General features: G+C 44.5%; 1 protein-coding gene across 4 annotated transcripts in view; it reads left to right on the forward strand.

Moving 5' to 3' along the window:
* Positions 1-17,363: 17,363 nt before the first annotated feature.
* HECW1 (HECT, C2 and WW domain containing E3 ubiquitin protein ligase 1) overlaps positions 17,364-26,082 on the forward strand; it is a 271,517-nt gene continuing 262,798 nt past the window's right edge. For 2 of the 4 annotated variants that reach the window (XM_075083715.1, XM_075083717.1), the window contains exon 1: positions 17,364-17,587. In XM_075083715.1, the coding sequence (XP_074939816.1) occupies positions 17,558-17,587 (30 nt within the window). In that variant the 5' untranslated portion in view covers positions 17,364-17,557. The remainder of the gene's footprint in view (positions 17,588-26,082) is intronic. The other 2 variants (XM_075083719.1, XM_075083716.1) reach the window with 2 other exon arrangements.

The raw sequence follows: 26,082 nt of genomic DNA on the forward strand, positions 1-26,082 counted from the left end.
GCATAACTAGCTATTTGTGGGATATACTGTTCCTGTCCCACCAGGCATCAGATTGACCAAAGAGCTGGCTGCTGTGTATCTGGGCATGCCTTTAAGTACCACCGGGTCAGAAAATGTAAGTAGAGTGTACCACACCTGGGGTTCAGTGTGACCTGTAATTATATGGGCTCCGCTTTCTCTTGTGTGTGTACAGCTGAGTACAGTTTGTTTGAAAGTTGCTCCTTACAGAACTCCAGGCCATTTAAAATGCACTTATATCTGAGTATGGACTAGCATGCGTTTTCTGTATTGGGTTCCTGGACTGGTTTTGACCAAGATCTCAGCTTCCACTTTTGTCTCTCCATTTCACTTTCATGCAGTATTTGAAAGGATGATACCTTTCAGTGCTAAGAGACCATCCCCATTTTCCACCTCAGTTTCCAAACTTTTTTGGCATTCCAGAACTCTTCTAATCTTTCATTTTCATGTGGTATTTTTTCCTACACTACAACTATATAAAGTCCACTTGGGACAATCAGAATGTGTATGCTCTTTACAGGGAGTGGATCTGTGGAGGGAATGCTCAGGAGGGAAATAGAGTAGATGCAGGACTACATAAAAGCTGTTGTTTTGCTCAAATTGAGTGTCAGTGACACTCATTCAGTATTTCACGACAAACTCATTTAAACCACTAAAATACTAGAGGAAATTCTGTAGTGCACACAGCAGCATGTATCACAGCTGAGTCAGAAGGCTCAATGACTGTAACATCCACTAGGTATTTCACAGTGTACTTTTATCTTTTGACAGATTGCTTCTTGACCCTACATAAGGTTGCTATAAAAGTACGCTGGCTTTCCAGGCAGTTAATAGGGTCACTTAAACACTTTCGCATGCAGCCTGAGCAGTGGCTGTTGCTGCTCTGTAGCCATGACTTTCAAAGTCTTTTCTCAAGACTATGAACACTGTATTCCTTTCTAAATAACCTTTCCTTGCTGAGGTAAATTGATTGGTTCTTGAGTGAGTCAGTAATAACAAGAATTGCTTAAAAAATTATGTTCTTGTTTGGCAAAGGTTTGCTCTGAACTTTGGAAAATAACATCCTATTCTTGTTATAACACATCTTCTATTTCCTCAGCTGTCTTACTGCCTCTGACTTTGCACGATAGCCGTAGCTGAAGGACAGCTCTTTCTACAAAGAGCGCAACTGCTAGCTTGGTTCAATTTGAGTTTTCTAGAACAGCCCAAGTGCAAGAATTGTATGTATATGAAAGTAGGAAACGGCAGTAGCATCCTCTCCTGTGATTTGGAATTTATCAGTAAATGAAATGTCAAGACAGAATTCAAGCCTACTGAAACAGACTGAAATGTAAGCGGTAGCAGTGATGTGAGGTAGTTAGGGAAATAATATAAAGAGGAGCAATAATCAAGAAAAGATCCGTAATCAATAAAATGTCAATGTTTTATATTTTACTTTAACAGCATATGTTTAGATGTAGTACTTCTGGCCTGGCTATTTACCTATGCTTAAAAGCTTTTATAAAATAAAAATTAAACTGTGAAACAAGAAGCTTATCCCAAACTTAGATATTTTCTTTAGAACTGAAGAAAGTTTTCAAATTGTTTAAATACAAAGAAATACTCCAACTTCCCTACTTTATTAGCACATCTCTTCATAATGGATTAAGAGCTGTGAAACAAGTGTTGAAATATCATCCAAAAATGTATATCAAACCCCAAAATAAGTCTGTTGTCAAGCCATGAAAAAGTTAGCCTGGTAAAAGCTAGTCTTGAATCTGAAGTTTGTTCACTTCCAAATCTTTCTTTTGTGATACACTTTAAAAACATTTTGAGAAAGGAGTTGAAAAGATGTACTTCAGAGAAAACACTTTCAAATATCTCCTGTGGATTAATCATAAAATAGGGCACTTCCTGATTAGGAACGTATTATGAGACATAGCAGATTGGGTAGTAATGACAACAATGGATTACACAGAATGACTTTGTTTAGGAAGAACATGTATATAAAATAATTTCTGTACAGTAAACAGCACTGAGAGTTTTTTAGATATCCGTAGATGCATTCTGTAATATTCTAAGCTAAGAAAATATTTTAATCTATATACACACACAGGCAAACTGAAAAGTAAGTTGCTACATAGGCAAGTCAGGTTTCTGTTCAGAATGGGGTGCATTAAATTGAGCAGGATTTTACTGACAGGGTTTTCTTCCTCTCTCACCCCTCGTTGTCTCCTAGAAATAGCTCATCTACTGTGCCCTGTGCTGCTGGTGTTTTGTGATGTGTCCCAGACGTCCCCATAATCCAAATGATTCCCAGTAGTCTGGGTCTATTAAATCTTTGCTGTAAAGCTTTCCCTGTTAGAAATTCTGTAGGAACCTGTCTCAGAGACAGGAGTTCAGCAGTAGAAAAAAAGGCAAGAATCGGATGCATTTTTTAGCTCTTCTCTTTAGAAACACTTTCTTCTACACACTTTTAGAATAATATCAGGAAAGCATCATTGGGTAGGTCCTTGGATATCTTTTGTATGTTCCCCATGAAACATTAGAAGAACATTTAAAGGAAGAAGGGAATTATGGCAACACCCACGTCCACTCAGGAGGGATGCACATACTTGCAGAGATGGGATTGAAAGGGAATAAGCACACCTACGTACAGACTTCAGCATTTTTATACAAACGGAAACGGTCTATGAAATTGCATCACTGGGTCATGAAGTGCAATGATCTGCACTGCGTGGCGTTACCCCATTTGCTCTGTTCTTTTTTGCCTATCTGCTCCTGACAATAGTCAGAAAGCAGACACCTGGCTAGCTGGCTTTTGGTCTGATCCTCTTTGGCTGTATGTTCCATATGGATGATAATCACAGATAACCACTGAGCAGAAGTATCAACATCATGACTGAAAAAAAATCCCTAAACCCCAAAGTGCAAAAGGAATAAATGCTCTCACACTGGTACGTTACATTAATATAAGCAGTTGTGCTTCTAAAGGACTCCTATCTGGTCATCTGGTAATAAGACATCCAACAGAAGAAAGTAAAATTACACCATCATTTAACTTGCCTAGATTAGTGAGGCTGCACTAGTCCGTTCTGTCTAATATAAAACCACTCTGGAAACTTTCAGAATCTAGGTCTCTTACATCAGTGACCCTCCTGCTTGTACCCAGGTTTGAGGTTTTTTGGGGATTTGTAGATCTTTATCAATTGAAAGAGCTCAAGTACTAAAATAAAAAGCCAGGGATTGGATAGCTCAATCTCTATCCTTCACTTCTCCCTGAAGAATTTATATGTACTCCCTGTTTTTGTCCTCTAATACAGCGGGGTGTGTCTGGGATAACTCCGATAAATCAAGAGGGTTTAAGCTAGTGAAATCAGAACTACCCAGTTAACTGACAAGAGGTCCACCACTGGAGAACTGAGAAATTCAGTGATGCTTATTCTCCAGTTACAATTCTGCAGCTTGTGCCTGTCGCTTGTTTTCTTCTTAAAGATACTTGCAAATATTATGAGAGGTCATAAAGCAATCTTTTTTTCCTGTGGTATTTAATAAATTTTTATCTTAAGAATACTGGAAACTAAAAGTCTGCAGTATGTAATAATTTTTTCATTTCAGACCTTGAAAGGCAAGGTCTGCCCCTACACTGTTTACCTTATTAATATCCTTGAAAGATGTTAATATCCTGTACTCTTGTGCACTTCAGTCTGTCCTGGCCTGTCTGTCCAAACAATTCCATGATCCTCACTGTTCGTAACATGCATCTGACCTGACATTCTCACAATCCTTTCTTTTTTATTGCTTAGTGCCATTTCTTTGGGTAAAACTGTATTTTCATTTTTTCACATAAGGAACAGACGCAGTAGGAAGATTGAAGTATTTACCCAAGGCTATATGGGAAGTCTGACAGAGCCAGTATCTGGAGTTGCAGCACAGTCACCAGACATCTGTTGTCATCTGCTTGTGGTATCTTCCTCGTGTATTGCAATGTGTAAAACAATCACTTTTCCTATGGGACTGAAATACAGTGCTGTAGAAAGAGAATAATTCTGTTACTGGTGCTGGATATTGGCCAAACTCATTATGGGATTCTTTTGCAAGAATCCTTCTTTCCCTTTATGTATTCCTGATTGTATTTAGTTTGCTTGCTTTGACCTATATTAGTTGTCATAAGTCATATTATTTGGGGTAAAAGCTGAAAATTATGAGAAACACTGTCATCAAAGGAGAAATTTCAGAGAAGAATAATTGGATGCACAGTATATTTTGTATAAAGCATCAGATTTATACAAATATTGAGTGTGAAGTTTAACTCAATTTTCTTTCCATAGCAAGGAACCCAGTACTGCAGTGATTATTTTAAAAGAATACAGTTTTAAACAGAGTACTGCAAAACTAAAAATATCACCACACTATTTAAAGCAGCTATAGAAAAAATAACTCCTGTCCTAAGGCTCTTGCACTATTACCCAGAAATGCCTGAACGTCAGGCAGGGTGTCTCAGCTAGCTTTAGGAGTAAAAGGGATGTTGCATTATTAATTTTATTTTTGGTAGTGTGTTATTTTTGGCAGGAGTCACTTTCCAAGAGAAATTTTGCAGCTTTCTGTAGGTCAGTCAGGCTTAGGATTTGATCAGCCTGGCCACAAAAAAAAAAAAAAGAAAGAAAAAAGACTATAATTGGGATACAATTTACCAGGAAAAGTGGTGTTGCTTCCTGGGAGTACCAACTTGCATTGGCAGCAAGGAACGTAAGGGTTTGTAAACTAAGGAAAATTTGTGTGTGGAAGTGTACTGCCCTAGGCCAATGGATTGCAGCTGAAAAATTGTTGTAGGATAAACCCTTGCCATATAAACCACAGCTGAGAACACGTGTGCCACCCTACACCCTGGAGAGTTTTGATATGGGCCAAAGATGAGTGAGTCCTGAATTCCACGAGGAGCTCTGGTCTTCACAGATGTTATCCAGACAGCTCTGGCTAACTGGTGGAAACTGTATTTGCTCTCTGCTCTTTAAATACTTCGATTGTATACACAACATTGATCCATCTATGGCCATATGTGTACAAGCTCTACTGAAAATCATTGGATTATAGTGAAGCCAGACATCCTTCTTCAGCTGCTTCCTTATCCCTGCTCTGAAGTATGAAGCCTGGGAGATGTTAATTACAAGGAAATTAATTTTTTCGACTTTTTATGAAGCATTAAAAAGCATTTAAGAAATGTTACAGTTACATTACAGCTTATCTCAAATATTAAAACTGAAACCAGCAATGGTTTACTGCTTAGCTGGGAAGCACAAGAACACTAGAATGGGTACTCATAAAGGAATTAAAAGTCTGTTCCTCTATGTGTATCTCAAACAAGGTAATGCTGAACTTTGATACTGATATTTTGTCATAAAAATTAGGGACAGGTTTTGGTCTCAGTAATGAATTATTCTAGCTATAAAGCAGTGATATACCTGAATTTGGCCCTACAGGGATAATGCTAATTTCAGCTACGGGTTAAAATGCTTTTAAGACTGAAGGATATCAAAGGCAGAACACTTTGATGAATGTACTCAAGCTCTGGGTGCTTGGTGACTCTTAGAACATTCTTCCTGCTCATGCATCAATTGTCCTCTAATACCACTTCTGGATCAAGCCTCCTTTTCCTACCAGATGCCCTTTTTACCTTGGATTCAGACCTTGCTCCTGGCATTCACTCTTGTCCCTTCTGTAAAAACTCTTATGCTGGCAGGAAAATGTAAGCACTCTGTATCATTAGTCTTACAGCAAGAACCACTGCAATACAATTTCCTTCTTGCGCAAAAGTGAACTGTGATGGCGGCAATGGGACTACAGTATAAACCACTCCTTCCCTTTATGCAACAAAAGGAAGAGGAAATCCAGGGACAGGAGAACCTGACGACAGCCCCTTTATAACTGCAAAGCATGAAAGGCCACTACTTTATAATGTCTGGTGACTCTTCACAGGTGTCTTGGTGCTTTGTAGAGACACTGGTACACCGCTCATACTGACTTACAGGGCTCAGAAACCAATCCTAGATGCTTGCCCTGTACACGTGGCTCACAGGGGACTTCAGCTGCTGCTGTATATGACTTGTCCATAACTCTGTCCCTGCTTCTTCTGTTTCAAACTGTGTATAGTTCAGCTCTAGGATGTAGTAACATGTGCAATTCCTACTTAATAGAAAAGTATGCAGTCAGTCACATCTGCTAACAGTGTCAAAACAGTGTTTATTGCTTTATACTCCTGTTAGCTTTGCAGAGACAATACGGCTGAATTGCAAGGCTGGTGCATTATTCACAGCTCATTTGCTGAGTTCCCCATAGAGAATAGTCTCTGCTAGTCCTGTGCGAGCCACATGTGCACCCTTCCTAACTCCCTGATGCTGGGCTGGATGTAGAGCTGCTGGGCAAGGAGTGGCTTCTCTTGAGGTTTACCTTAGATGTGGAGTCATGAATGTGGACTTTCTCAGTGCTGTGATTCAGAGAACAGATAGGATTAAAGATGCCCAGCATAAATACAGAAGGAAATCCCAGGTGTAACTCAAGTTGCACAGAACTGCCGAGGCCTAAATTTTGCTGCTACTTTGCATGCATTCAGGAGAAGACAGGATTTGTACTGTCGTTGTGTACATGCAGTAGACCTGATGTTTCTCTCATATTGATGTATTTTTCGGTGGTACATAACACACACATTTATTTTATGTATGGATGTAACCTTGCTATGTTTCCTAGTCATTAGCTTTTACTAAGACGGCTAATGTTTAATGGTAATATCTTTTTAAGACAAACTGCTGAAAGCAAAGGAATTAGCTGTACTACTCACTGAGCACAAAGGCATTGCTTGTGATTTTTTTCAGTCTGACCTTTAAGTTTAAAACTGCTGAAATGTTTGCTGGGGCTAATGAGCATCCCTGGTGTAATTCATGCAACTTACAAGAAAAGGGAGCTATGCTTGAAAACTTCAGGGACTTGTGTGCAGCAAGAAATCCTTGTATAGGTATGTGTTAGTTTTAACTAGAGATCAGAAATTGTCTGAGTATTTAAAGGCAGGAAAAGGTGCTCTGTAAACCGAGTAGATGCCAAAGAGCCCCTACAAGCTGGTATATCTAACTTTTGCAAACCTGGCCCTCAGTCTTCCTACCTGAGAGCTGTCATAGTCATGTCACTTGTAGCTCAAAGGCAGAGGTAGGCAAATTATGCACATGGAGTAGTAGTTTCTTAGTATCCAGCAGGTACAGTGATGCGGTGGCATAATTTAAAGTTTGTCTACATTATTTCGGGTGTCAGTTGGGGGCAATGACTAAAAGGAATTGCTGTATCTGCAGAGACCTTGGTAGGGAGACCTTGGAGCTGAAACACTGATAGAAAAGAGCAAAGCTTTCACGCTTAGCTAGAAGAACTGGCAGAGTAAGGGCAAGAGCAGAGCTGGAGGAGCAGACAAGGCTCAAACGGCTGCAGGTTTCAACCAGGAAAGCAGGTAGCACTTGCAGCCAGGAAGAACAGCTAATGCTGTGGGACCAGCAACAGCTTGGATAAAGCCTTGTTATCCTGTTGTTCAGGTGACAAAGCCCTGGGACCTGCTGACTGCAAACTGAAAAGGGAGTGATAGTGCAGAAGATGGGGAAACAGCCAAATGGCTACCCCAGGGTGCTAGGGAGGAAGGTTGCAAACAGTTATAATGCAACTTTGGGACAGGTACTGCATCTTACTGCTTTTGTCTTCCCATTGTCCTTTTCTCCCATTCAGTAAAGTAACAATTTATTGAGAAATTTGTTATGTTTTTAGGTGGGGAAAAGTTAGGCATTTGAGCACCAGCAGATTAGTTTAATTTTTTCCAGCTTTCAACTGGGGATTCAAGCTGGTGTTTTATTATTGGCCACTGAAGTTTAAGCCTGGCATGGTTGATATCAATCAAAGGCTGACAAAAATGTTGCAGAGGTCTGCGTACGAACTCAGGACATCTGTCCTGAGTGATTAAGACATTTCATGGTAGTTTCTTTTGGCTGCAATTGGAAGGGATATGTTATTTAAGTGCATATCCACTTCTTCCTTTTATTAGTAGGATAGATTGACAGATGAGGGAAGACAGTGGCAACTGAACCCATGCCAGATTTATCTCCACAGTATTTGCATGGGGAGGTGGATATGACATTGCAGAACTACTGAGGGCGGCTGTGGATCTGTACTTACTATAGCTGTATTCATATTATCGTGATCATACATATTTGTAAAAATAACAAAGGTGTTCACCCCACACAAAATGCAGTGTGCTTGGTGTTGCTCATCTGGACTCTTGGGAATCATGGCCTTCTAAAAAAAAACCCTGAAAATCTCAGAACAAAACAACAGATAGTTATGAAGCACTGTGACAATCAAACAACAAGAGCAGAAAAAATGTTTAGAAGAGACATATGGCCTAACATGCTGGCCCATTTTTGGTTGATCTTTTTCCAATCCTTCTGCTCCCTCAACATAACCTCTCTCCCAGTCCCTCCCTATTCCATAAACCCATCTGCCTTCATCTGTTAATTCAGCCCTCTGTTACTATTGAATTGTTTATCAGCCAAATGAGTGTGGACACTGAGCTCCTCTATTCCTTCCAACCTAGTTGAACAGGCCTGCTACTCAGGGGTGGGCCAGCGTGGATAAAATGTAAATTGCAAATGATTTGTCTGGAAACCTTTGAGAGGGAGGCCAGAACAACTGAGCATTTGGCATCTTCAAAAAATTTCCAAGGCCTGGATGCAGGCAGCAACAATCTCATCTTCACCCTACTGAGTACACAGTGATTTTGGCTTAGTATGCTTTTACAAGGTAAGAGGAATACCCCTGCTCATCTCGGGCTTGATCCTCTTCCAGTTCAGTCTGGAGAGATCTATCTCATGAGAAGTCTGAACTGATCCAACAGGCTTAATTGCCCCATAAAGAGGAAATATCTTTTTTTTTTCTCTCTTGCTGTCCAAGTGATTTCACCTCTTTCTCCAACGTGCCAGTGGCATGTGTTGGTCTGACTCCAGTTCAGCTACTAGAAAATTAACCCAGCAAAACAGTGGGTACTAAAGGGCCAGGTGAAGGCCTTGGCAGGAAGGGTTGGGACCACCAGATCAGGAATTGGGTGCAGAGCAAAACCAGAAGCATCCCTTTCAGTAGGGATTCATTCATCCCTTTTCTCTCCTGGCTTCATTGTTGCGGTTATACTGTAGGCCCTGACAATGAGACAATTATCTCCCTCTTTTAGTGTGGATTTCTAAGAGAATAGGACTTGCATAATTACTTTGAGTGTCTGACTATATGCAATCCATGTACTCTTTAAACTGGCTGAGACCTCTCATGCCCCTTAGATGGGGGAGGCTCAAATATACCAAGTTCTTGTAAGTTTTGTGACAGCCAGGTAGAGGAGAAGAGACCCTGATAATGTGTATTCCTGCCCCCACTTCCCTGCTGTGGGAGAAAAAGCTGTGATGTGAACTCACCATTCACTGGACATATCAAAGATGTTACAGGGACACTCATCTAAATCATTTCACTGCTGACAGAACAACTTGTTGGGATATGAGCTCAATCTTTGTCACTGAACGTGCCTTATGAATTTTTTTTTCTTTAAGTGGAGCCTTAGTTGTAAAAACAGTTGTAAAAACAGTTAGCCTCTTAGTAGGATTAGCATAGGCTTTATGCAGGAAAAAATATGCAGTGTGTTTGCCCATGTAGAACGATGTTTCATAATTGCTGTGTATCCCTTCTGCCAGGGATGCTAATATTTAACCTCCTTCTATTTTGAAGCTGGTTATCATTTGCTCCAGAAAGAGAATCAAGGTAGAAGAAAATGAATTTAATGGGGACAAACGTCAAACCAGTGTATATCTACATGTAAAACAATTAGGTGAAATGGCAAAAATCAGGCCATGCAAATGATTGCAGCCGAAGGGCTGGAATTCTTTTGATCAAGTTGGCTAAATGCTCCAGTAATTCAGTACCTGTGTAAAGAAACTCCTCTGTACACCCAGGATGAAACAGGGATGGAGTTCAGGCTGTTGCATCACATGCTGCTGGCTCCTGGAAGGAAGAGGGCTGGTAGCTACAGGGTTGCAGTCCTGCCAAGGCAGAAATCACTCTTGGACCTGTCCCATGTCATTCCCCAGCCATTATCATTCTTGGTCATCTCTTCTAGGTGAGTGTCTGTCATGGCCTCCCCAAAAGCTCAGATCTGGGCTGCCAGGAAGGAAGGATATAGTGTCTAAGGAAAAGGCAGCTTGTGCCTAAGATCTGCTTAAAGAAAGCACTCTGACAGAGCCTGAAGTCCTAGGACCTACATTAGACAAGTACCTACTGCTATGCATAAGCACAGCATTCAGCTGAGATATGAGCAATCCCATCTGTGTAAGGCAAAATATAGTAAAAGACATTAGACAGCATCAGCCGAGTGCCTCTTTAAAGACAGTCTGTTTTTGTCAAAGTCAGTAACAGAGTTCTGAGTCCCAACAGAGTGAATAATCCAAAATAAGAAGCCATGTGAGCCAGGTATGAGAATATCCTGAGAGGACATAAATGAGTCTAGCATCTAGAAATGCTGTCCTGTATCATCTGTGTGGCAGCCTCTTTATCAGGCACAAATTGTGTTCATTGGTAAAATTCAGTAAATACTATGTTGCAGGAAAGAGAAGTACTTACATGACATCTAGCTCAGCTGGAGATGGATCCAGCATAAAAACTTAGGATATGCCCGAATGTACATCTGAACGCAGTGTCTTCTGCCAGTTCTGCCAAGGTGGTGGATTTCCATTTATCAGGCATCCAGTCTTTTCTTATCAATGGCCACCCAGGGCCAGTGGCAGGATAATGGCTGCACTCCTACATTTGACAGATTAAAAGGGCAATATAAAGCTTAAGCAGCTTGAAGTTACTCACAGGTTTTATACAGCTTTAAGGCAGGAGTGTGCTTAATAAAGGATTTAGAGGCTGACCATTTCTTCCTTCAGAAAAGCTCTTCTGGGGAAAGTTTGGTCTGTTTGCACCTGGCTCCCTACAAATGCAAGCTGTTTCAGTTGGATATTAGGAAAAGGTTCTTCACCCAGAGGGTGGTGGAGCACTGGAACAGGCTCCACAGGGAGGCAGTCATGGCACCAAGCCTGACGATATTCAAGAAGCACTTGGACAATGCCCTCAGACACATGGTGTGAATTTGGGGTTGTCCTGTGCAGGGATGGGAGTTGGACTTGATCCTGTGGGTCCCTTCCAACTCAGGACATTCTATGATTCTGTGATATGAATAAACCCTGTGAGAGCCTTACTCAGTCCTTCCATCATTGCCCAGATGAGCTCAAGTCAAGAGTCTTACAGAGAAGGACATCAGTGTTTTGGTTTTTTTTTTATTAGCTGTAACATGACAACCACCATATTTGTCTGTTTTTCCAGATGGTGTACCTGCCATTTGTCGAGAGTAACTAAAACTTTCCAGTTTGTCACTTATTTGATCAAAGCATTTTAAATAACTCCAAACTGTTCAAAAGACTATGCTCTACTAAGTAGAAGCTCCTCTAATATATATCAGGTGTGAATGAGCCAGCAGAATGACAGATTTTGGAAATGCAATGGAATCCGTCCTGTGCCAACTAAAGAGTGTAAGTCTACATCCCTCAGAAATATTTGGTAGGGAAACATACAGTTGCTTCATCTTGCTTTTTCCACCCTCTCCAAGCCAAATTTTTCTTGCTCCCATGTCCTAGTTTCGCAGGACTACTCTCTGGCTGCCAAAACTCTGCAAAATTCCCTGCAAAAGAGACATGCATCTTGGTCATTGGCTGCCCAAATCATCTTCAACTTATGCCGTCTGTAGACTGTCCTGAGGCATGAGTATGCCTTAGCTTATGGCTGAAAAGATACCAGAGGTTGTTGACATGCCTGTGGGACAGTGGAACTTGCTGTTTTGCTTAGCCTGTGGGAGGCTGGGGAGTGTATAATAGGTAGGCATATAAAATTCAGAATTTTGTTTATAATATAGATAAGCATCTGAACTGCCAAAGTTTAGTCTAATTTTAAAGCTCCTTATGCATTATGCAGCACTCCTTTTCAATAAAATGCAGTTAAAATGGAAACCACTTTATTTCCAATGTGTATAACTTCCTTCTTTTGAGGAACAGGGGTGCAAAATGTCCTCTTCAAAGCCTGGTTCATTTTCTGAATTACTTGCCACATTCACTTTCTGCTCAGTATTTGAATGTATCTACAGGAGATGGGTATGCAGTTTGCCTCTTGACCTTAGTTTTGATCTCCCCATTTTTGCTCAAATTATAGCAGGGGATGATCTTCACCTTCCTTCTCCTGTAGGATATTTAGCATGTTCTTTTCAGTCTGAAAGGAAAGCCAGGGTGGTAGCTAGTGAAGAGGGGAAAGCACGTGCCAGTCCTCCTTGAAGAGGTTTCTCTCCCCAGGTCCGCAGAGCGTGGCAAGGCCTTGTGCTTCAAGTCTTATGGTCCTGAAATGTGCTGATGGGGGGTTTGGCTCCCATAATGTCAGGCTGCCTCTACAACTCGGAATTGAGCTTGGAGTTTGAGTTGCAGGATTTAGACTAGTTTTCAGAGCATGTGCATTTATCAATTTTTCCTGTTTTAGCCAACTTAATGTCTTTGATAGAATGAATGTATGCACCCACCTTTGAAGACGAGATTCATGTCTGAGACCAATATATGACATAGGATACACCAGTAACCAGCATGAGGAGAAGGAGTCAGGGAAAAGCTCAGAGGGGGCAATGAATCAAGAGTGAGGAGGCTTGGGTCAATTCTTTGCTGTCCTCCAGCAACTTGCTGTGTGACCTTTGGTCACAGAATCACAGAATCACAGGTTGGAAGGGACCTCAGGGATCAGCTAGTCCAACCTTTCTGGGAAGAGCACAGTCTAAACGAGATGACCCAGCACCCAGTCCAGACGACTCTTGAAGGTGTCCAATGTGGCTGAGTCAATCACTTCCCTGGGGAGATTATTCCAATGGTTGACTGTCCTCACTGTGAAAAATTTCCCTCTCGTGTCCAATCGGAATTTCCCCAAGAGCAATTTGTGTCCATTCCCCCTTGTCCTCTCCATGTGACTCCTTGTAAAAAGGAAGTCTCCATCTTCTTTGTAACTACCCCTTAAGTACTGGTACACAGTGGTGAGATCCCCTCTAAGCCTCCTTTTCTCAAGGCTGAACAAACCCAGTTCTCCCAGCCTATCCTCATATGGCAGGCTTCCCAATCCTTTGATCATCTTGGTGTCCCTTCTCTCGACCCCTTCCAGCCTGTCCACATCCTTTTTGTATAGAGGGGACCAGAACTGTACACGGTACTCCAGGTGTGGCCTGACAAGCGCTGAGTAGAGCAGGATAATGACTTCTTTGTCTCTGCTGGTGATGCCCTTTTTGATGCAACCCAGCATCCTGTTGGCCTTCTTGGCCGCAGCAGCACACTCTTCACTCATGTTGAGCTTTCTGTCCACCAGGACCCCCAGGTCCCTTTCCACAAAGCTGCTCTCCAGCCAGGTGGATCCCAGTCTGTGCTGCACTCCTGGATTATGTTTTCCCAGGTGCATGATCTTACACTTTTCTTTGTTGAACTTCATAAGGTTCTTGCCGGCCCACTCCTCCAGCCTGTCCAGATCTTCCTGCAAAGCAGCTCTCCCTTCTGGAGTGTCTATTTGCCCACTCAACTTGGTGTCATCAGCAAACTTCATCAGGCTACACTTGATGCTGTTATCCAGATCACTTATAAAGATGTTGAATAACATTGGGCCCAATATCGATCCCTGGGGGACTCCACTTGTGACAGGTTGCCAGTTTGAGAAAGAGCTATTTACCACCACCCTTTGAGTGCGGCCTATCAGCCAGTTCCCCACCCACTGCACAGACCACTTGTCTAGGCCATAACGCATTAATTTCTCCAGGAGGAGACTGTGAGGGACTGTATCAAAGGCCTTGGAGAAGTCCAGGTAAACAATGTCCACTGCCCGCCCCATGTCAACCAGGCCTGTCACTTTGTCGCAGAAGGCCACCGGCTTTGTCAAGCACAATCTGTCTTTAGTGAAGCCATGTTGGCTTTTCCCAGTCACGTGCTTCAATTGACTTGTGATGGCCCCCCAGGAGGATTCGTTCCATAATTTTCCCAGGGATTGAAGTAAGGCTGATGGGTCTGTAGTTACCCAGATCCTCCCTCGAGCCCTTTTTGTAGCTAGGGGTAACATTTGCCTTCCTCCTGTCCTCTGGGACATCCCCCGTTCTCCATGACTTCTTGAGGATTATGGAGAGTGGCCTTGCGATGATGTCAGCCAGCTCTCTCAACCCCCTCGGGTGGATGACGTCAGGGCCCATTGATTTGTAGGGGTCAAGCTCTTGTAGTAATTAATGTACTAACTCTTCCTTCACCGATGGTGGGTTGGTGTTTGGTTCAATTGGCAATTTTGTTCCCAAAGCCTGGGACGCAACAGTGCTGGTAAAGGCAGAGGTGAAGAAGGTGTTGAGGACCTCTGCCTTTTCTGCATTGTTGGTGATTGACTGTCCTTTTCCGTTTAACAGTGGGCCTACGTTTTCCTTCTTTTTCTCCTTATGGTTGACATATTTGAAGAAACCTTTCTTGATATTTTTTATGTCTACAGCCAGTTTCAATTCAAATTCAGCTTTTGCTTTTGTAACTGCGTCTCTGCACTCTCTGACTATGCCCTAGTAGTTCTCAGTGGATAATCCTCCACTTCTCCATTTCTGGTGTGCTTCCCTTTTGGATTTGGGTAGACCCAGGAGGTCATGGTTGAGCCATGGGGGCCTCTTGCTCTGCTTACTTCCCTTTCCTTTGTAGGGGATAAATTGGCTTTGTGCTTCCAATAGAGAGTTCTTGAAGAATTCCCAGCTCTCACTAGCTCCTTTGTCTTCCATGGAAGCTTCCCATCGAATCCCTCCCAGTTGAGCCCTGAGTGAACTGAAGTTTGCTCTTCTAAAATCAAGAATCCTTGTCTTAGAGCTGACCTTCAGCACACTCAGCAGGATCCTGAACTCCACAATATTGTGGTCACTGCAGCCAAGGCTATCACTAACCGAGATATTACAAAGCAGGCTTTCTCGGTTTGTGAATAGCAAGTCCAGCAGTGCCTCCTTCCTGGTTGGCACATCTAACATTTGTATCAGGAAACAGTCCTCTACGCATTCCAGAAACTTGGTGGATGACATGCAAGCTGCTGTATTGTTCTTCCAGCAGATGTCTGGGTAGTTGAAGTCACCCATCAGGACCAGGTTCTGTTGGCCAGAAGCTTGCTTTAGTGCCCCAAATATCGCTTCGTCAGCATCATCATCATGGTTAGGAGGTCAAACTACTTCATCTTTCCACGCCTCTGACTCATCCCTCACCTTTATTCTTTTCCGTCTTATTTAGACTTTCACAGTGCAAGAGCAAAATCGCATGTCTACCATGGGCAGTTTCAGTGTAAGCATTGATACACGGCTTTAAAACTAGGAGGTTAATATCTGGCTGGAGGGCTCCTGTAGGTACTTGTTATCATGATCTACCACAATCCATGATCAGCGGATGGCTTCACTGGATGAGGAGAGACAGTGTGCTTGCCCAAACATCAACTGAATTTCTCAAACACCTGCAGAAGAGTGTGTTTGCACAGAGACATGTCCTGAGATGCATATTAATTTGCTTGTGTGGCCTTCATGGCCTGGTATGTCTTTTGATCTGCCTTGTTCCTGGGGAAGAGCTGGTGAGCTGGCTTTGTGACGGGGCCCCCTTTCTCCCCACTCTGCACGGGGAACTAGCTTGCTCACTGGTCTTGTGTGCCGGTAATTCTGATTGTAGACATATTTCTTCTTTCACTAATGTAATAAAACACCAAGCCATTCTCCTTCTCAAATTCAATTTTATTTTTCTTCTGAGGTTTCTGCTGATACAAGGTTCTAATTTCTCCTGTTTCACCTCTTTAAGAAAGGAAATGAAATCATCAAGTGGAAATTAGGGGCCACAATGTCTCTGAAAATATTTCAAAGTGTGTCAATTAGAAAATTAGAAGAAAAAATAGTTCTTGCATTGGCACCAACCACAGTAAATCTTTGGTTCCAAAGAAATTTGTATGAGTGGAGGATGCAAAGATGGTTTTAGAAACAAACTTAGCTGCAGTTGTGACACGCACCTGCTCAAGCAGGGGGTTGGACAAGATGGTCTCCAGAGGTCCCTTCCAACCCCTACCATTCTGTGATTCTATGATTCTATGGTACTGGGTATATTTGTGTTTTTTTATCAACATGTCTTTGCTTCAGGATACAACCTAAGATTTAGAAGACTCTTGAAAAATTTATGTATTTAGTAGCATAGGGGGGAAAAATCCACTCCAGCAGGATGGTTAAAAAAACAACTATTATCTGAAAACATCTATCTAGAAAAATGAGGTGAGGAGACTAGCAGACCTCTGCAGGACCTTTTTCCTCTTCCAGCTGACATGAAGAGCTGGTCTTCAGCCCTTTTGACAGGCAGGTGAAGAGACAGCCTGTTGCTGGTAGGAGCTGCTGCTCCCTGCAGCCCCAGCAGCACTCCTGGTCTGTTTTTGGTAAGCAGATTTGTCCAGGGATAGGACAAATGGGAGACTTGTGGGAGAAACGAGCCTATAGCAGCTCTGCCCATTTCTTAACTGCATTGTAAAACTTGTGCTCTTCCCAGCTGTGGTACTGGGGCTTTCTTTGTCCAGGGGTGCTGCTCATAAAGCACTACCCAGGAGAAGTGACAGGAGAGGAGAGGCTGGAGCTGAGGGTGTTGAATGGTGTGCTCCCCAGGGGAGGAGGCGCAGCTGCTGAAGCAGCAGTGCTACCCAAGCAGTTGCCTCAGCATGTGGGGGAAAGGCACTAACGACCACCCCAGAGACCTGGGCGCTGGTGGGGACTCGGTGGGAGGGCTGCAGGCCCGGGCGAAGGAGCGAAAAGGAGAACAGGTGAATTATCCTGCCTCCATGCCCACGTGCTGCAGGGCAGCTCCCCCCTGTGCCTGCCGGGGCGCGGGACTGCGCACCGTGGCGTCCCTGCGAGACCAGCTGAGGCGAACCGGGCTGCTGTGCGGGGGTTGAGCGACCCCCGGGCGGGCAGCAGGGGCTGAGGGGCCGGAGAGGCCGGCTGGGGCACTGCCTGCGCCGGGCGGCCGTGGACACCACCCGCTCCCCCAGCGGGCCGGGCCGCCCCCGGGCCGGGCGGGAGGCGGCGCCCTGAGGGGCGGGATGGGCCGGGGCGGGCCGGGCCCGGGCGGGCGGCGCTGCCGGGCGCCCGCCGCGGCGTGTGGGTGGCTCCAGGCGGCCGGTACCCAGCGACAGGCGGCGGGGTGGGAGGAGGCTGGTGGGGCGGAGGAGGAGGAAGAGGAGGAGGAGGAGGGAGCGCGGCGGCGTTGCGGGCGTATCAGCCGGTGCTGGACTATGGTGCGGCTCGGCGGGGGCTGACACGCCGGCACCCCGTCCTCCCGCCCGCCCTGCCGCCCTCCCTCCCTGCCGGCTGACAGGCGGCGAGCCCTGAGCCCCACGTGTGGGATGTGAGACCTGCCCTCGCCGGGGGAGCATGAGCTGTGCCCAGGCCGGCATTGTCCAGGTACGGGGGGCCGGTGCCGCCCGGCCCCGGGTGAGGGTCGGTGGGTGGGTGACACGGGTGGGTGTTGCCTCCCGGCGGCGAAGTGCGAGGCGGGATGGGGCTGTCGGCAGCCCCGCACCCGGGAAAGGCCCTTCCCGGGGCCGGCGGGATGCGGTGGCGGGTCGTGGGTGTGCGCTGTCATCCGTGGCCGGCCCCGCGCGTGCCCGCCTTTGTGCCTTGGCGCCGGGCTGCGCGGGAATGGGACGCCCCCCCGCACCCTCCCCGTGTCCGTGGGCACTTCCGCGGGTGGGGGGTGGTCGGCGGGTGGGGGTGCGCTCTCCGTGGAGCATATGGGCCCTGGTGGGTTACGGGCTTGGCCGTCAGCCCTGTCGGCTGAATTTCACTAGCAAACAAATAGTGTAGAATTATGATGAGCGACGTGCTAGCGGGGATTGACATCATTTGGGGATGTGGATGCGCGCAGGCGGTGGCGAAAGAGTCCTGAGCTGAATTTTCGGCGGTTACATCTCTTCCCTGTAAAAGAAGCCCCCAGATTTGGTTCTTGGCTCCTTGACAATGCAGCAAAATTTAAAGCACAAACTGCCTTCTCCCCCCCGCACCCCCCCTCCCCCCCCGCTCTATTGCTGTAAGCCAATCTTGTGATTTCATATTTTGGTTATTATCTTGCATTATTATGTAACTGCATTTTTTCGCTGGCAATTAAATAAAATAACTTATTATAAGTAGATTAAGAACATCGCCCCAGCCTGTAGTGTTGTCAAATGCTGCTTTTCTCATTTCGCAGCCTGCGTACATAATGGGTTTGTACTGACACAGGAACATACAATTCATTCTATTGCCTCTCGCATCGTTTCCCGTGTGTTTCTCTGTAGTTGCAGAAGGAATTACTTGGCCTGGGTTTAGATTTTTGCATCCTGCTGTTTGGAGCTGCAGTAGTGCCTTTTTTTTTTTTTTTAAATGCTGCACTCAGCAGAAGTGCGTAGTGAGACTCTACAACAGTCAGTCAGGCTGTGCTCCTGTCCACGTATTTACCAGCACTACTGTCTCATTTTGTAGGGCACCTGGCCCTGTCTGAACATGGCAGCGATTTGGGGCAGGGTGCTGCTGTGCCAGCAGTGCCACATAGCAGGTGGTCAGCTGCGCCTTTCTGATGAGCACTCACACAAGGATTGCAGTTATTACAGTAATTCATTTTAGCTTGGGGATTCATTTTGAAAATTTGGATTTTCCACTAAGAAGGGATTATCATTTCTGTGTGTAGTACGTGTGTTTTATGAAGAAGTGGAGTATGGTATGTGTCCTGGCTGCTCTCTCTGCTTCTCTTCTTTCTGTCTCCGAAACGCACGCCCATTTGGACCAGACAGGTGCAATGTTGATTTTCACACTGGAACCAGAATTAGATGTAAAAAGAAGTGCGCGCTTACTCAACATACAACACACATCCTGTCGATGCAGTCTCACTCTAGTGTGGGGGGTGGGAAGTGCGTATGTGTCCTTACAGAGGAAATGCTGGGTCTGTTTGCTTGTTTGTTTCAGGAGGGTGAGTGGGGAGTTAGCTCAGAACAAAGAGTGCTTGGTCAGGCAGCCAGCGCTTGTGAGGAGCGAGCGGTGTGCAAGTCGGTGATGGATAACGTATTGTATCACTCGTGTGATACATAGGCTAATGTGTTGCTGACTTAATGTGACCTGAGCTTTGGACTCCTAACCTTTTTCAGGAGCAATCAGCTTACTCGTTTGGAACCAGAGCAGGCCAGAGCGTGAACTGCTGCACTCAGTGACTTTATCAGGAACTATCAATATCCAGATGTGGCAGTGATTTATTTGAAAACAAACTGTGTAGATGTGCTCAGAGCATCCCAAAGAACTGATGCAAAATCCATATACTCAGTATTTTAAATGCCCTCTAATAAACAACATGGTATTTATATTAGTGCAAAAAATAACTGGCTAACACTTGTTACTGAAGTGCGTCTTTCAGTGGCTTTGTGTTTCATGTACGCGGCGCGCGATCTAGCGTTCTTTGTGAATGTGAGATAATCCCTGTGAAGCTTCGTGGAGTTTCGCACGTGCTCTGTCTGGCGCTAAGTAGCGGTGGTCAAGGCAATGTTAAATCCTTCTCCTTGCCTCTTCTTGAACAGTCTTCTTACAAACAATGCAATTACTTGAATAAATAGCACAAGCAAAATTTAGTTTATTAGCTGCTTTTTGAAATACTGTAAAATATGTGGTTGTGGCGTGTGTGTGTGGGGAATTCAGGTGGGCAGAGTGGTGGTGTTGGGTAGCTGGTGTCAGGCCAAGAGTTATTCAAAGAAAGAGTTTGGGTTACCTGTTTTTTGAAGTTGTTGGAAATCTGTCTTGTGGATGCATTAAGGTTGTGTATTAAGGTTGCATTAGAGTATTAAGGTTGCCCCTGTGGTTTCAACCCTGAAAGCTACTTTTTAAAAAAAAATCCTGCAGGACAATCTCCCCATTCCCCCACCAGTTAGGCAAGTTGCAAAGTTCAAACAGAAAGGCTTTTACTAATTAAAAAAAGTAATTATTCCAAAGTATTTTAGTTTGTGATTATGGGCTTTGCTGGACAATGTAACTTGTTTTCACAATTACTTTCCTTTCAATCTCCCTGTTTCTCTGGTCCTTAGTCTTACTACCTAAGTAGTTTCCCCCAGACTTAGGGGTACCTGCAAGGTCTGGCTTCAGCATCCATAGATCACCCCATAACAGGGAGGAGAGCTTGAGCCTTATATAAGTGTACTGGCTGACTTTCCCTCCTGTTCTGTAGAGGGGAAGCCAAAGTATGCCTTTATGAATACCGCCCAAAACAGGTTCAGTGGGTATCCAAATACACTTGTGTCTTCCATGAGTGGATCATACCTGCAGCTGTCACAGCTTTCCAATGTGTATAACTAGGACCTATCTGTGCACTGGGAGTCACCGGCTCCTCAGATTCCCTGGGATGGGCTTGTGGGAGTAGCTGGAGGATGGTCCTGCTCATACCAGTTTGTGTATCTGCCTGTAAGCATGAAAAGGAATTGTAATGCCCCCTTTACTTCAGGATGTCTGTTGTTTGTTTACACTCAGCGGCTTTCTGGGTTTTGGCAATAAGGAGATGAGTCAGTTTTGCTTCTGTTTAAAGCTTTTTTTTTTTTTTAACCCGTTTGTCTTGTAAGATTTCATGTGCTGTTGTGATTCTGCAGTGGCTGAGTGGCAAACACTGCAGGGGTTTGGTTTAATTCCTTAGAAGTACATTTCTATTGGCCTTAGATACAATGAACATTAATTCTAATGAAGTCTAAAACAGGCTAGAACTTACGTACTTATGTAAGTTCTAATTCAGATTTGTCCTAAAACACAGCAATATTTTGGTCTCTACTCTTAATCTCAGGAGGGGGGTGGGCATGCAACACAGGAAAAATAAAAGCACAGCCAGTAGCAAAGGGCAGGCTAAGATGCCTCCTATGCCAGCTGATGTTTTGCAGCTGAGATTTGAGGCCAGCAAGATCTTTGGTGTTAATTAAGAAGAAATGGCAAGGTTCTCCAATGTAGGGAGCCCAGGGTCATTTTAGTTACAGTTAATGAATGGTGGCTAGGTAGCTGTATAATGGGCTTGTGACTCAGTCTTGGAATTTTGGATCAGCTGTGCCATGGCTAGGGTATCCCATTGTCAGTTCTGAAGTAGGAGGTTTAGGTTCTTCAGGCAGGGCTCCTCAGGAGGTGCTGGGACTCTCTCTTGGCAAGATGTTCTCATCTCAGATGTTTGTGGGTTCGCCAGAATATGGACCGGTAAGACTGGTCCAAGCTACAGGTGAAATAGGCTGTTGCCATGGGCAGCAGACTGCTGGGGGCAAGAGGCAGGCTGTAGCCCCACAGCTTGCTTTTACTTTGGGAAGAGGGAGGAGCTGGGTTGAAGCAGGGCAGGAGCTGAGCCTGAAGCGGGGTTCCCCTGCTGCAGTACCTGTTGCAGCTCTCGTTTGTCCCCTCCCTCCAGTGGTGGTAGCAACAGAAACCTCTGCTGCTCAGGAGTATCCTTCCTCAGCTCTCTACTTTGTCATCTCACCCTCCTTTTCCATGAGTTAGGAGCAACCTAAGCTTGATCACAGCCCCTCATCCTTTTGTCCAGAACATTGCCTACAATGCAGATAAACCTTGAGACGGCTTGGGGGCTGGAGGGGAGTGATACAGCAAGCTGTTCCTTTTACACCTTAAAAAAGGGGGAAACCCTGGTGCTCTTTTTTGAAATATCGAAATAAATGATCAGTACCGTACTCCCCAGGGAACTGCTGCGCTCCATTGTATTGCAAAGTTCTTTGAGGACGCGGCAGCACAGGCAGCGTTCCCTTGCTGCAGAGCAGAAGGTCTGTGGGAGAGAGCGTGTGCACAGCAGTCAGGAAGGCTATTATTGAGACCTTCGCTGAGGTTTCATTTTATGCATTTAGCAAAACAGGCTCGCTCTTTCACACTTTCCAGATATTTTTATATTTCTCTGCAGATGCTTGTAGAACACCAACACTAGTTTGGTTTGAAGCCTGAATTAAAATTCCCAACCAATGTCTAGAGGCAAAAGGGGGGGGGGGGGAAAGGCAAATGTTTGTCCCAGAATTAAAATCCATTTAAACTGGAGAGTTTTTAACCCGTGAAATAGTGATGCAGTATAGAATGTCTCTTGGACTGAATCACTTGTGTTTAAAATGGAACATGCTCTAAAAATAAATGGGTAATTGCTTCAATGTAGTCAATATGGAATTTAAAGATGACTGACAGAGTGATTTGTCATCCATCTCCATAGCAGGAGTCATCTGGGAAGTCTGTGATGTTAAAGGCATTTGTTCGATTAGCACCTTTTAAAGTAGTTTTTTTAATGAGCTCTTGAACACCAGGAACGAAATCTGTCATGTGGTATAATTAATTTTTCCATACCATAGGAAAACGTGTACCATGTGCACCTTCAATTACCAGATCAGGTTTCTCAGGTCCTGAAATGTGTGGTTCAGCAGGCCTATTGTTTAAGAGAAAGGAGGAGCATGCTGTTGTTCTTATGCCAGGAAAGTGCTTTCACACGTCTCCGTGTAAAATTTCGGGTGGCATTCTGCAAGCTTGGGAAGATCTGATGATGTGCTACCCACTGCATACCTTTTGCAGAGGGAAGACTGGTGGATACCGCTCCCAAACGTATCTAAGCAGAAGAGGTGGAGCAGGAAATTGCTTTTCCTAAGGGGGAGAGGAGAGCAAGAGTGGGAGGATGCTTGACGAGATGGTCAAACAAGTTGTTCTTTGCTGTATGCTGGTGAGACGCCTGAGTGCTGGTTGTGTGGAGCAGATGGGTCAAGGAGCTGTTCTCTGGATCTTAAGCATTGCTGTGACTCCTCTTCCTCCCTGCAAAAAAACTATCCTGCCAAAGTCTGTCTCTGGCAGAACACACGTTGTATGTTGTACAGACTTTGCTAAGCTAGGTGAGAAGAAATGAAGTTGGAGATAATCGAGCTTTGCTTGTGAGCTGGATGCCTGTTGTAAGGCACTTCCTGAACCGTCTGAGCTGCAGTCCTTCCAACTGGGCACAATGAATGTGTGTGGGGCTACCTGCCTGGGCGTCTGTGGATATGCTTACAAGTACTTGACAAACTAGTGGGATGGATGGGATCATCTGATGTCCCAGGCTGGTCCTTGGGCAGCTAGATGCTTTCCTTTGAAATCTGGGCCCTGTGAAGACAGTGTTGTTGAAGTAGGAGACATTGTCTTGTACATGCATCTTAATGCAGTCTCAGGAAAATTTAAACTTAGATTTCACATTCTAATGCAGAACATCCATAAAATGTTTGGTTATTTGTCAAGTGGCTTTAATGATGTGGTAAAAAAATTCTATGGGAGAGGCCTTAGAATTTTTAATAGAAAAATATCTATACTTTTTGTGTGTGACTGCATGGTTGTCTGAAGAAGACAAAGGCAACAACATATTTACTCTCATAAGCAGCACCTTGATTTAAGTAGCAAGGTTTACTTGCTACACGCTTAATGTGAAGAGGGGGGCAAGTGGATGAAATGTTTAATCTTGGAGTCAGAACACATGTTTCCAAGATGATGGGGTTCAAGATTCATGAAAGGTCCATTAGCCGTTAAGTTGTCTGCTGCCTTGGTTACAGGCCCATGGAAGCTATGTAGAGATTTGGAGTCAGGTCTTTTAATGAACTTTTGCTTAATTTGGCTGCACCATGCTCTCAAATGGTAGTCAATGTGGGGTCAATACCATGAGTCAGAAATACTACATACATGCCCTGAGTCAGTAGAGACCTGATGCTGAGAAAATATTATTGAGTCAAACCCTTTGGTCTAAAAATGAACAGTGCTCCTCCTAAAGTTATTGAGAACTTTGCTTGATGAAGGGCAGTGCTGTCTGGCCTTTTGTGATTCCTCTCCCCCCCCCAAGTTGTGCATCATAGGGAAGCTGGCTGTTTGCTGTGCCAGTGTGAAGCACTGACATTTCTTTCTCATTGCTCTATCAGTAGTCTAAAGCAGAAACAACCATAGGAGCTACTACCAGAGCAGGTATTAAAGGCTAATGAGCTGAACTATGTTTTGTCCTCCTCTTCTTCTTAGGCTAGAAAAGGATTCCAATATAGAAGAACCTGGTCCTGTGGTAGAACTCCTTTCCGAGACCCATCACTATGGTGTTAGGCTACCTGATTTACCTTCATTTTGGTTTCCACTTCTTAACGTTCCTTAAAGATTTTGCTTTGTATGTGAAATTACCCTTTTTTTCATATCAGCAAAGCTCCCATTAAAGAATAACATTTCCCACCTGCCTAAAGGCAGAATTTCTTATGTTGGTCAAGGAGCTCTGCACTGGTGTGGAACCATTACCTGCTTTTGAAATTTGGCTTTATGTTACTCATTCATGCTTCTCAGAACTGTCACTGTCAAAGTATCCTCTGTGCAGATTTTCAAAGGCTATCCCTCTCTGCACACGAGTGTGTATTCTCCTTGATAGTCTCCTTTCCCCCTTCAGCCTTCCCACTCCGCAAGAGCTGCGTGATTGCAAAGTACTGTCGTTCTTTCCAATGCACTCTGCTACACAGATGGCTGCTCCTAGGACATGCAATCTTATGTCTCAGGCAATTAAAACATCTTTTGCAGTCAACTGTGTATAAAGCAGGAGCAGGTGTGGAGAGGGTACTTGCTTATCCTAAAGTGCTTAGGACAGTTTACAAACCTAGTGTTAGAATGATTTTACTATTGGTGGGGAGGGAATGAAAAGTTTGGGGCATGGGAACAAAATAACAAGCAATCATGCTGCAGGTAATTCGGCAAAACTGTATCAAAGGTGTGATAAAATGTTCTGGGCACTTCTGAGCGGACAACTTGCCAACTGTGCTGTTGTAGTTTGCCTAGAGGTGAACCCTAGAGGTGGGGGGAAGCAGACAGTGACTTCTAGAGAGCTGGTCTGAGGATCAGCTGCTCGATTTGCTTGTTGGAGCCACGTGGTAACTACTTCTAGGCATCAGCTGTATTGTCTTGTCATCATCACAAGCCCAGGCAAGTTGCTGCAGAACTTCTAGAAAGGGGCGGACTGCCCTTGTGCCCTCTCCCCTTTTCTTGTGTGTCTGCCTGGACCTGCCTGCAAAGGTGGCTTTTTGAAGCTTGGATAGTGGCCCAGGCCAGGCTCTCTGCAGGGGTGTCTCAACCCTCCACCCTCACCATCTTGATAAAAAAACCAAAAAATATCTAAGGCTCTAGTGGGAAATGAGGAAGAAATAATTTCCCAAAAGATCATACAGGAAGAAGTTGCTTGATTACAGATAAAAGAATGGATATACGGTTGTGAGGGAGAGGTTGTAGGTTTAAACCTCTACTTGGAGTGGGAGTTGAAATGTTTCTGGCAGAGCCTCTGCTTCTGTAGAGTATCTTGATTGCCTAGCTCATATCAGAATGACATTCTAATTGTTATCAAATGGGGATTTTGTGCATGTGTGTATGAATTATTTGTTGGTAAAATACGATTCTGAGGTTTGGACTCCAAGTAAAATATATGCCTGTTTCGACCTATTTTTCCCAACCTAATTCTGCCAGCTCTGTGTGTTACAGCATGATGTTACTTGCTTAGGGAGTCCCACTGACTTCAGACAGACAATGCACCTTAGGAAAGCTGGTACATAAGTGGTGGTAGCAGGCTTGGGGTTTGCGTGAGAAGGGCTGTCAGGTTAGGTCAGCAAGGGGAAGACTAGAATAGGATGTTTGAGGAGGAGTCTACTGATTTAACACCGTATCATCTAGTAGCTCAGGAAGGGTCATCATGAATAATGTGGTTGCCTGACTTCTAACCTCCTCATAATAGCTCTGAGAGATGGACAGGAGAACAATCTACTTGAAGGCCTTCTAATACTTGAAGGCTTTCTTTTCCTCACTGGAAAACCCAGTTCATCTCCTTTAGCTACCTGGACCAAAAGGATATAAATGCAGCATTGCTAATCCAAATAGTCCCTGTGGGACCATGAGAGGGGACACCC

Source organism: Phalacrocorax aristotelis, chromosome 2, assembly GCF_949628215.1.
Source record: "Phalacrocorax aristotelis chromosome 2, bGulAri2.1, whole genome shotgun sequence".
Lineage (NCBI taxonomy): Eukaryota > Metazoa > Chordata > Aves > Suliformes > Phalacrocoracidae > Phalacrocorax > Phalacrocorax aristotelis.